Genomic DNA, 12,929 nt, shown 5'->3' with positions numbered 1-12,929 from the left:
ATGTGATACTTTAATGGTAGATGCACAATATTATGCATTTGTAAAAAGCCGTAGAATGTGCAACACAAAGAATGAACCATAATGCAAACCATGAACTGTATTGAATAATAATATATGAATGTAGATTCATCAATTGTAGCAAATGTACCACAGTGCTAGTACAGATATTATTAAGCAGGAAACTGCTGGTGGAGAGGAAGTGTACAGAAAGTCTGTGTAAAAAAGTCATTTATTTTGGTAAATCTAAAACTACTCTAAAAAGAAAGTCTCTTTACCTTTTAAAGGTGGCAAACATTTACCATATCTACCAAAATAAGGTTAGAGAAGTAGATTCCAGAGAGAGGCATGGACAGACAAGAATGAACGTTAAGGTGAATTAAAACTGTAGAGAGCTGCAAATAGTACATTGGGGCCAGAGTGCAGCATACATAGAGGAATACATTGGTATATTAAAGCTAGAAAAGTAATTTCACATGAAACCTAAGAGCTTAAATATTTTATTCTGGATACAGGAAGTAGCCACTGAGAGTCTTAAAATTGACTCGGAAAGACAAATGAAACAGCATAGGAAAACCAGCCAGGAAGACAGAGTACCAACCAGGTACCATGGAATCGATGCCTGCCTGTAGGAATGGCAAGATACTACAGAGGTCAACGTGACTTGGAAATGGAATGAATCTGGCATTTTAGAGGGACGATTAAAGTATTATTAAAGTTTTAAGCCTTTATGGTTAGGAAGAAGTGGTGTGATGAACTTACATAAAAGTTATAGGAGTTGTTGACTGAAAAGAGATGACCCATGTCAGTAATTTTTAATAATAATTTGTTTTCATTACCATATTAGTACAAAGTCTGTACATTTCTGGCATTTGACTAAATGAGCCAGATTGCTGGAATGTTATGTGCTATTGATGGCTCTCAATTTAATGTTTTCATCTTTGGGAAAATGTTGACTTACATAATTCAATATTTGCATATGCTTTGCATGTGCAACTCAAGAGGGGTCAGTGTGAGTTTCCTGTAATGTAAATATTAGCTTAGAGTATAAGGTAGTACAGTAAAATGACGGTTAGTTATTGCAGGTCATGATATGAAAGTGAAACTTTTAAGTCCTTGATGGTCATTTGAAATGTTGTATGAATTAGATTTTAAACTGTCAATGGGTGGGTAAATTCTGTTTGTAGTTTGCATTTAGTTTGCAAGTCAATTGGACTTTAAGTAGGCATATGCCTTAATACAGCCAGATGGTATCTGAATGATGCTGAAAATCTTTGGAGAATAAGGAAAAATTACTACACTGTTAAGGAAAATGTAAATTGAACAAAGACTTATTTAAGCATTTGAGTGGTAAAGGGAGGCACTGATGGCTACTTTTCATCTACAGTTTGATCAATTTGCTACTAAAACACTGAGTATATGAAGAATTTAAGTTTCTAATTATCTTAGGTTTGTGGTGAATGAGAGCCTTATACAGAAGCTTATTTAGGACATTAATAGTTGCTAATGTTGAGAATGAAATGAAGGTTTTAGGGGGAAAATGAGCAGTGATTAATTTAATGTATGTTATGGGACATGCCATCATTATAGCAAAGCTGTATGATGAGTAAAGTATAAAATGTATGTACATATAATTAATTTTGGAAGGCTAACTGAAAATAAACTTCTAGTTTAAAAGGGGGTGTAGAAGGACATTTTGGATTCAGTGTTTACACAGTTTTGAGGCTTCTACAATAAATAAATACTGACATGAGAAATATTTCATAATTGAAAAGTTTGGTTTGGTAGGTTGCTTCTGAAAAAAAGATTTATAAATATTTTTATACATAATGAGTCATAAGCAAAGTGACAGGGGAAAAGCTTAAAATACTTTACTAATATTCTCTGGGAATCTGGACCCATAAAGAGTACAGAATATGCTCCCCTTCATGGATTCCAAACAAAAATTATGTTTCAAACTATTTTTTTACTATTTTTTATTTTATTTTATTAATTTTTTTTGTTTGTTTAAAATATTACAGATGCCCCCTTTTCTCCACAATGACCCATTCCACCCCGTCCCATCCCCCTCCCCAGTCCCTCTCCCCACCATTGTCCCTATCCTTGGGTTGTGCATATATGCATATAAATTCTTTGGTTAATCTCTCCCCCTCTACCCACCCGCCCTCCTCCATCCATTTGACATTTGTCAGTCTCACCTATGCTTCCATGTCATTGAATCTATTCTCTTCATCAGTTTAAGTTCTTTAGAATCCACATATAAGCAAGATCATGTGTCATTTGCCTTTCTCTGCCTGGTTTATTTCACTTAGCATAATATTCTCCAGGTCCATACATTCTGTCCCAAAGGGTGCGAGATCATTCTTCTTTACAGCTGCATAGTATTCCATGGTGTAAATGTCCCAAAGCTTTTTTATCCACTCATCCACTGATGGGCGCTTGGGTTGTTTCCAGATCTCAGCTATTGTAAACTGCATTGCTATGGACATAGGGGTGCATATATTCTTTCTGATTAGTGCTTCAGGATTCTTAGGATATATTCTTAGAAGTGGGATCAATGGGTCAAAAGGTGGCTCCATTTCTAATTTTTTGAGGAACCTCCATACTGTTTTCCATAGTGGTTGCAACAGTTTGCATTCCCACCAGCAGTGTACCGGGTTTCCCCTTTATCCACACCCTCGCCAGCAAGTCATTTGTTGATTTGTTTATGGTAGCAATTCTTACAGGTGTGAAGTGATATCTCTTTGTGGTTTTAATTTGCATCTCTCTGATGATTAGCAACACTAACCATTTTCTCATGTGTCTCTTGGCCATCTGTATCTACTCTTTGGAGAAGTGTCTGTTCAGGTCCTTTGCCCACTTCTTTATTGAGTTGATTGTCTTCCTCTTGCTGAGTAGTATGAATTCATTGTATACTTTGGAAATTAGCCCCTTATCAGCTACATCCTTGGCAAATATGTTTTCCCAGACAATGGGGTTCCTTTGTATTTTGAATCTGTTTTCATTTGCTGTGCAGAATCTTTTTAGTTTGATGTAGTCCCATATGCTTATTTTTTCTTTTGTTTCCCTTGCCCTAGGAGATGTATCAGTGAAAATTCCACTACATGGGATGTCTGTGACTTTACTGCCTATGTTTTCTTCCAGGATTTTTATGGTTTCGTGACTTACATTTAAGTATTTTATCTATTTTGAGTTTATTTTTGTGCATGATGAAAGTTGGTGGTCTAGTTTCATTTTTTGCATATATCTGTCCAATTTTTATAGCACCACTTATTGAAGAGACTGTCTTTACTCCATTGGATGCTCTTGCCTCCTTTTTCAAATACTAACTGATCATAATGGCTTGGGTTTATTTCTGGGGTCTCTGTTCTGTTCCATTGATCTATATATTTGGTTTTGTACCAATACCAGGCTGTTTTGATTACAATGACTTTGTAGTAGAGTTTGATGTCCAGCAAAGTGATCTTTCCCACTCTCTTCTTTTTTCTAAAAATGGCTGCAGCTATTTGGGGTGTTTTTTGTTCCATATAAATTTTCAAAATGTTTGTTCTAGGTCTGTGAAATATGCTGTTGGTATTTTAACAGGAATTGCATTGAATTTATAAATTTCTTTGGGTAGTATGGACATTTTCATGATATTAATTCTTTTAATTGTTTAAATCTTCCTCTATTTCTTTTTCAGTGTCACGTAGTTTTCCTACTACAGGTCTTTTACATCCTTGGTTTAGTTTATTCTTAGGTATCTTATTTTTTTGTTGCAATAGTAAATGGTATTGATTTTTAGTTTCTCTCTCTAAAAGTTTGTTGTTGGTGTATAACAGTGCCATTGATTTCTGGATATTGATTTTTGGATCCAGCTACCTTGTGAAATTCGTTTATCAAATATAGTAGTACTTTGATGGAGCCTTTAGGGATTTCTATGTATAATATGTCATCTACAAATAATGACAGTTTTACTTCCTCCTTTCCAATTTGGATACCTTTTATGTTTTCTTCCTGTCTGATGGCTATGGAAAGGACTTCCAGTACTATGTTGAATAAGAGTGGTGAAAGTGGATATCCTTGTTTTGTTTCTGTTTTTAATGGAAATTGTTTTGGTTTTTGCCCATTGAGCATGATGTTGGCGGTAGGTTTGTCATATGTCATCTTTATTAGGTTGCGGTATGAGCCCTCTATTCCCACTTTGCTGAGAGTTTTTATCAGAAATGTGTGCTTGATCTGGCAAATGTTTTTACTGCATCTATTGATATGATCATATGATTTTTATCCTTTATTTTGTTTATGTGATGCATCTCATTTATTGATTTGCGGATGTTGTACCAGCCTTGCATGGGTGGAATAAATCTCACTTGATCCTGGTGTATGATCTTTTTTATGTATTGCTGGATCTGGTTTGCTAGTATTTTAGTGAGGATTTTAGCATCTATGTTCATTAGGTATATTGGCCTGTAATTTTCTTTCTTTGTAGTGTCTTTATCTGGTTTTGGGATTAGGATGATGCTGGCATCATAAAAAGAATTTGGGAGTTTTCCCTCTTGAGTTTTCCGGAATAGTTTGAATAGAATAGCTTTTAATTCTTCTTTGAATGTTTGGTAAAACTCACCTGTAAATCCATCTGATTCAAGACTTTTGTTTGCTGGGAGTTTTTTGATTACTGCTTCAATTTCATTAGTTGTTATCGGCCTATTCAAGTTTTCTGCCTCTTCTTGATTCAGCTTTGGAAGGTTGTATGCTTCTAGGAATTTGTCCATTTCACCCATGATGTCCAGTTTGTTGGCATACAGTTGTTCATAGTTGTTCATAGTATTTTCTTACAGTCCTTTGTAATTCTATTGGGTAGATTGTTATATCACCTCTTTCATTTCTGATTTTATTTATTTGGGTCCTCTCTCTTTGTTTCTTAGAGAGTATGGCTAAAGGTGCATCAATCTTATTTATGTTTTCGGAGAACCAGCTCTTGATTTCACTGATTTTTTGAAGTGTTTTTTTAGTTTCTATATCATTAATTTCTGCTTTGATCTTTACTATTTCCTTCCTTCTACTTCCTCAGGGCTTTTCTTTCTGTTCTCATTCTAGTTCTTTTAGCTGTTGTGTTAGATGGTTCATTAGATATTTTTCTTGTTTCTTGAGATAGGCCTGTAGTGCTATGAATTTTCCCCTCAGGACTGCTTCCTCTGTGTCCCATAGATTTTGGGTTGTTGTCTGTTCATTTTCATTTCTTTCCATAAAATATCTGATTTCTTCCTTGATTTCATTGGTAACCATTCATTGCTTAATAGGATGTTATTTAGCCTCCATGTGTTTGAATATTTTTGAGTTTTTTTTATAGTGATTGATTTCTAGTTTCATGGCCTTGTGATCCGAGAAGATGCTTGATATGATTTCAGTCTTCTTGTATTTGTAGAGACTTGCCTTGTGCCCTAACATGTGGTCTATGTTTGAGAATGTTCCACATGCACTTCAGAAGGATGTGTATTCTGCTGCTTTGGGGTGAAATGGTCTCTAAATGTTAATTAAATCTATTAGATCTAGTGATTCATTTAAGGTCTGTGTTTCCCTGTTGATTTTTTGTCTTGATGATCTGTCTAATGCTTACAGTGAGGTGTTAAAGTCCCCCACTATGATTGTGTTGCTTTCAATATCCACCTATAGACCACCAAGAAATTTTTTGTATACTTTGGTGCTCTTATACTGGGTGCGTAAATGTTTATAAGGGTTATTTCCTCCTGCTTGATTGATCCCTTTAGTATTATGTAGTGATCATCCTTGTCTCTTGTTGCGGTCTTTATTTTGAAGTCTATTTTATCAGAAATAAGAATTGCTACTCCAGCTTTCTTTTCCTTTCCATTTGCATGGAATATTTTATTCTATCCCTTCACTTTTAGCCTGTGTGAGTCTTTTGCTCTCAGGTGGGTGTCTTGTAGACAGCATATATTTGGGTCCTATTTTCTTATCCATTTTGCTACCCTATGTCTCTTGATTGGACCATTTATTCCATTTACATTTAAGATTACTATTGATATCAACTTATTTAATGCCATTTTTCCCTTTATGCTGATGTACATTTCTCTCACTATTCCTTATTTTTCTTAGAGCAGTCCTTTTAGCATTTATTGCAATGCTGGTTTGGTGGTACTAAATTCCTTTAGCCCTTTTTTGTCTGATAAACTCTTTATTTCACCTTCAAATTTAAATGATAACCTTGCTGGATAAAGCAAATTTGGTTGCATGTTCTTGCTTTTCATTACTTTGAGAACTCCATGCCACTCCCTTCTTGCCTGAAGAATTTCTGTTGATTAACCAGCTGTCACCTTTATGGGGGTTCCCTTGTAGGTCACTGCTTGTCTCTCTCTTGCAGCCCTTAATATTTTCTCTTTGTTCCTGACATTTGCGATTTTAATTATGATGTGTCTTGGAGTGGGTCTCTTTGGGTTCCTCTTGTTTGGAACCCTCTGTGCTTCCTGAACTTCTGTGGCTTTCTCCTTCACCAGCCATGGGAAGTTTTCTATCATTATTTCTTCCAACAAGTTGCTTCACATCATGTTTTCCTAAAGCTCCCTTAGACTGTCCTAATGCTTTTCTAATGTTTTTTTCTTTTTGCTGTTCTGATTAAGTTATTTTTTTTTTTACCTTGTCTTCTAAGTCACTTATTCTATCCTCTGCTTCATTGAGCCGGCTTTTAATATCTTCCATTGTATTGTTGATATCAGATACAGCATTCTTTATTTTTGTCTGATTTTTGTTTATGTTATGTATCTCTTTTTTCATGTTTTCACTAAGGTCCTCTATCTTATCCTCTATTCCTTGTTTTTCTCATTAACTTCCTTGAGCATCTTTATAATCAATATTCTCAACTCTTTTTCTGATAGCTTGCTTAACTCCATCTCAAAAATCTTTTTCTGGAGATTTTTCTTCTTTCATTTGGGGATTGCTTCGTTGTCTCCCCATTTTGGTAGGTCTTAGTGTTTGTATCTATATATTAGATATATTTGCTGTATACCAGTCTTGTGGGGTGGGATTTTGTCTTGTCAGTCCAGTGGAGCCCAGAGGTGTGTTTTCCTCATACCTCTGAGCTTTTTGCTCTAGGTGTGTCCCTTTTTTTGATGTCCCTTTTGTGGTTTCTTTGGGTTCTCCTGTTGTGATTGGGTCTAGATTGTTGTTGATCAGTCCTTGGGAGGACTCTCCTCTCAGATTGGCTAACTGTGTGTCTCAGTCCCATCCTCGTCATGTAAGCTGTTGTATGGGTGCTGGTAAAGCAGGACAGTAAACATCTAAACTTCCAGGAAACAAGTGGTATCTTACATAATATATTGAGAGTTACAAAGAAAATAACCCAAGTGAAAATAGAACTGGGAGAGTGAAGAGAAAACACACACACAAATTTAAAAAAAAAAAAAACTTAAAAAAGAGAAAAAGAGAAAGAAAAGTAAAGCATAGAGAGAAAGAAATATATTTTTCTTAATAGTGATGAAAATTTAGAAAATAGTAAGAATAAATGAAAATGTACGGAATAGATAAGCCTCTGGGGTATAATAGAGGCAGAGAAAAGATTCTGAGAGAAGGGCCAGCAAAGAATTGAGAGAATAGGAATAGAATAATAGTTGAAAATCAAAAACAAAATACAATAAAGAGAATAAGAGAAACTAACAATCGAACAAAAAGACAGGAAGACAAAAGGAAAGATAACAAAAGAAAGAAAATAAAAAATAAAAATAAAAAAGTTTTCCAATGGATCAAGAGGAGAGAGAAATAAAGCCCAGGCAGGGAGGGATAAGAGATTTGAAAGACACTCTAAAGGAAAGCAGTAAACTTGTTGGTTGTAATGATAAAGTCCCAGTCATTAAGCAGGGAATATCCAGAAAGTCTTGATAGTAGAAGCAAGGATAAAATGAAACAAAGCAAATAAAGAAAACAAAACAGAGGAACAAAACAAAAAACAAGCTAAGCAAAACTAATTTTTATTAAAAAAAGAAAAAATTTAGTTAAAATTTTTTTTAATTAAAAAAAGTTATTATTATAAATTTTAAACAGAAGAAAAAACTAATAAATTCCCCCCCCCTTCTCTTCTTCCTGGGGGAAAAAGAGAAAAAACAACCACCTACACAAACCCAAAAAATACCAACAGCAAAAACAAAACAAAACAAAAAAACAGAAGGAAAAAAAGACAGTCAATCAGGTGAGTTTCTTCTGGGCAGCTTATGTTGTTGGTAGCTCACTGTTTTGTGGGTTAATTTCTGTTCTCCTGGGAGATAGTTGTGTATCAGCCAATGTGAGGAGCCTGTCAAAGTTTGGCTCTGGTGTCCTTAGGTAGATGGTTAATCTGAGGCTCTCCATGGACCACCTCCTCTTGTCACCTTTTGCAACTTTGTCATTGCCTGATCTTGCTCCTGAGTCTTCTGTAGAGTCTTTAGGGTGCAGGGTGGTTAGCGTAGCTCAGGGTATTACTCCCCTTACTTAGAGGTTTCACTGTCAGGCACTCAGTGTAAGGGAGTTACTCTGCTCCACAGTCAGCTCCTCAGTCTCTACCTTATCTTCCAATTCTAGTTCCCCATGCACTGGCCTGCTGCCACTTCAGATTGATTTCACTCTGTTGCCTTTTCTGTATGAGCCATTTCAGCAGTCTGGGCTCAGTGGGTTCGATTAAAAAATATTCTGGTGAGCCCTTTGCCTGCCCTGCCCCCTGCAGAGGTTTTAAGCTTTTTCTCCAGCTCCCAAACAACAGTCCCTGAGAGTCTTATTCTTGTAATGTCCTCTTGTGAACTGCTCTCCCTTCCCTGTTAGGACTGTGCTTTGCGGCATGTGTCTGGGGCCTCAGTGAGCTGGACCAGCCCCTTTTCTATTGGGGGTGGTGCTCCCAAGCTGTGGGAGAAGCAGGAGTGCTTTACCCCCCCTTCCCAGCTCTGGTTGGCTGGTGGCACCAGGCCCACGCCTCAAACGGTCTACCTTCCAGACCCCAATCCCAGCTTCTGCTAGTCTGTCTGCCCAGTGCAAGCTGAATGGTGGGAGCCAGTTCAGAGATCAGAACTCAAAAAAGCAAAAAGCAACACACAGGCAGAGAGTCCATCCTGCAAGATCTCGCTGCCTGCAGACCAAGGCACCCAGCAGGAGGGGACCCAAGGTCAGCTCCGTACAGCTCCCTACACTGCTGATCTCAGCAAAGCTGGGGCAGCTCCACGCGCCACCATGGTGCCCCTCAGGGCTTGTCACAAATCCCACACTCTGCGCCAGGAGCTCAGGGTGGGAGAACTCTCCTCCCCTTCCCCACGCCACACAGATCAAATGTTTTCTGGGGCTCAATACAGTGCCTTACAGGGAAGCAGATGATCCCTGTGTGTGGCTGCTCAGTGCTGACCTCTTGTTCCTTACTTCTCAGGTGCCATAGGCTTTGGGACTACCTTTCCTATGGTCAGAACCCTGAACATTAGATGCTGGTCACGTCTGCTATTAGAAGATTTGTTTCTTTGGAAAGCCCTGTCCCCTCCTTGTTGGCTCACCGCTCCCCTGTGTGAGGCACTCCTCCCCTCTCCTCCATTCTGGGTTCGAGATCCCGACTTTTGGATACTGGTCCACACTCCTGAGGGAAGGGAGTTTTGCAGCCTCCAAGCCTCTGGGCTAGTAGCCTAGCACAAGCTTCAGAGGGGACTTCCCCTTTCTACACCCTCCCCCCTTACAGGGCTCTATGATGTTTCTTCAGTGCTCCCTACTCACACTATGTCCACTCAGGTATGTTTCTCTGGTTTTTCCAAGCTTGCTACGTAGTATTTTGGAGTAAATCAATTCTGTGGCTGGGATCATGGATGCTCTGCTGCTTCTCACAGTGCCACCATCTTTCCTCTCACCTGGCTATTTTTAATCTTTGTATAATTATGATAGCAGTGTATTTTGTGGCTGTCTCTATCAGAAATATTGATGATTGTTTTTATTTAGTTCCTTTAATTGAGATGCTCAACTTTCATACAACTTTAGCGTTGTATGAAATATGTCATAACATATCTGAAAGCATCTTATTTTCACTCTTTGTATTGTGCTGCCTTTGAATTATCTTTGTTAATGGATTTAATTCAGCCACCATTGTTGAACCCATATGGACCTCAAATCAATTAACATTTTTCCCTTCTAGCTCCTTTTTGTCCCAAATATATGGGCTTTGAGTGTTTGTCTGTATTACTGTTACTGTTGACTGAGGAAAGATTTAGGGGGTCTCTGAATATACTTCCTATGGATTCATTGTTGTTCACTTGTTGTGATATGGGAGGCAAAAAAAATGAGGGGATAGTAAAGAGGAAAAAAAGGATGTTATTAATAGTTGATTATTGTGTATAGAACTAATACAAACATTTCCACTGTAGAATTTCTATAATCTGTAGCAATTTAGGAAAATTATAAGAAAGGATGTTTTACAACATCTGTTAAAGATGACCAGTTTCTGCGCTTCTGTCCAAAAGAAGTCAAGATTACTATCAAGGCAATAGTTTAAAATACATTTTAAAGTTCTATGGTTTACTTACCATAGTCATGTTAATATGCATCATGTTACACTAACTTTCCCTAGCTCTGGTCAAAGGTGTTTCCTCACAAATTTCAAACATATAAGTTGTAACTAGACAACTCTCTTAATTTGTTACATTTTCCATTATGACATATCTGTGGCTACCACAAGTGTAAATGTCAATAACATTTGAGAGATATTGTTTAAGAAATTTAAAATGTGTGAAAATGATTTCACCTTGCATAAGAAAAAAGAATTCTAGACATTGCTCAAAATATTTGAAATTGATATTATACTGGAATACAGGTTGATATTTGATAGGGGAGTTATTCCTTATTGACAAAGGCTTCAAGTTAGAGCTATAAGCATTCATTTGAAAGATTTATAGCTACAGAGTAGAACATATTACAAGTCTTAAATTCTTCAATAATTCTGAGTCTAGAGAATCTACATCATGTTTTACCAGCACCACTATTATGTCTCTTGAAGAAAGTGTTAAGCTATAAAGTATGAACACATCAATATATTATAATGACTTAAAAGGTAGTTGTTGCTTTTAGTTAAAGAAAATAATGTTTGGCTTAAAGATTTTTGTTTTAGGTAAACAGATTGAATCTTATAAATACTTTGGGAGTGAGAGCAAGAACACGGAATATTGAAAAATAGTAGTATATGGAATAGGTAGATTTTTAAATTATAAACAATATTAAACTCCATGGGTAATATTAATTGCCCAAAGAGATATTAGAATATAATAAAAGTTGTTTTTAAGAAACCCAGAAAGATAAACTCATTTTTTGCTTTGCGTCAATTTTTCGTGTGATTTCCCATTGTCAAAATAATTTTACAAGTGTAATAATTTAGCATGCACTGTCTCTTTTAGGACTGGATCTGCCATTTATGATGATGCCTCATCCTCTACTTCCAGTCAGCTTACCTCCTGCATCAGTTGCCATGGCAATGAATCAGATGAACCATCTAAATACTATTGCCAACATGGCTGCTGCAGCCCAGATTCACAGCCCACTCTCTAGAGCTGGGGCCTCTGTTATAAAGGTAAGAATCATGATTTAGAAGAAGACAAAGGTGTTAATTACATATAAATTTTGATAAAATATTAGCAATACCACTGAATCTTCAGTAAAAACATAAAACTCATCGACTCAGTTGCTTAGCATACAGTTTTATTTATGACTAGGCTTGATGAGGTGTTTTTTGTTTGTTGTTTTATTATTGCTGTCTGTTTTCATTCCATCATCACAGATCTCACCTTTAATTCAGGCTTCCTGTCTTTCAATAATGAGCACAGTGTTTGGGAGGAGTGGCCAGACTAATGACAAAGAAAAGTATGCAAAAACCATTCATGTTGATGGGGTGAAACAAAGTACACACTATTTATCTTTTTGGTGTTTGAAAAGCAGTTGTAGGGTAGTACGTACCATAGAGGACTTGTAGTCAGAAAGACCAAAGTTCCAATTCTGATTCTGTCACTTAAGAGCTGAATAACCTTGGATATGACATTTAACCTGCCTGAATATTTTTCCTCAACTGCAAAAATAAAGGTCATAGTAATAATCTCTTTTTTCTGTGATTGGCTGTCTGGAGTAAAATATAGGTTAAAAACTTCAAAACATTAAGCAAATATTTGTGGTAATTTAGAACATTATCATTATCATGATGAGAATACTATTTTACAAAATTTCATAACCACAAGGTAATGAAACAAATAATATTTTATAATCTCTCCTTATGTCTCATTAGTTTGGAACATGGCCTCTCTGCCCTCTTTCCAAGTATCATGTAAACTAGCTTTTTTAATATAGTCTTTCTTTTGGTGATGAGATAATATAAGGACATATATGAGCAAAAGTTATAGTTAATCAAAGAAACCCATTTATTTGATTCTTTATTACTTTATGTATTCAACAAATATTGTATCCTTAATATGCACATGTCCTTTTGGACAATATGGGAAATAGATAAATAAGATATAGTCCCTGACTTCTAGTAATCACAAACTAAATGTGAGACAAACAACAAATACTCATGTAAGTTGCAATAGCAAGACATACTGTGATGGTAGCATAGAGAATCACCAAGTATGCAAGAATATGGAGGAGAGAGGGAACATACCTAGCTTGGAGAAGAGAAGGGGCAGGGTATCACAACACAAAAGATATTACAGTTGATGGATTTGTACTGGGCCTTGCATTATTGATATAATTGTAATAGATGCACATGGGGTTGAGAGAAGTGAAGGCGGAAGAAATTTGAGATTCTGGAGATTTTTGTTCAACTTTAAATTAGCTTCTGGTGTTGGGAACTTCTAAAACAATGAAGACATTTTATAACATAAACTTCATAGGAAAGGAAAATAAAAATTGATAAATTTGTATTAAACTCTCTATGTTTCTATGGCTAAGTATTAGTGTGATTCCTACAC

General features: G+C 36.3%; 1 protein-coding gene across 1 annotated transcript in view; it reads left to right on the top strand.

Moving 5' to 3' along the window:
• DACH2 (dachshund family transcription factor 2) overlaps positions 1-12,929 on the top strand; it is a 665,744-nt gene that overhangs the window by 529,208 nt on the left and 123,607 nt on the right. The window contains exon 6 of the mRNA XM_087813311.1: positions 11,370-11,542. Coding sequence (XP_087669437.1) covers positions 11,370-11,542 — 173 coding nt within the window. The remainder of the gene's footprint in view (positions 1-11,369; positions 11,543-12,929) is intronic.

The sequence above is a fragment of the Miniopterus natalensis genome, chromosome X (assembly GCF_054644295.1).
Source record: "Miniopterus natalensis isolate mMinNat1 chromosome X, mMinNat1.hap1, whole genome shotgun sequence".
NCBI lineage: Eukaryota > Metazoa > Chordata > Mammalia > Chiroptera > Miniopteridae > Miniopterus > Miniopterus natalensis.
This window is presented reverse-complemented; position numbering and strand designations above follow the sequence as displayed.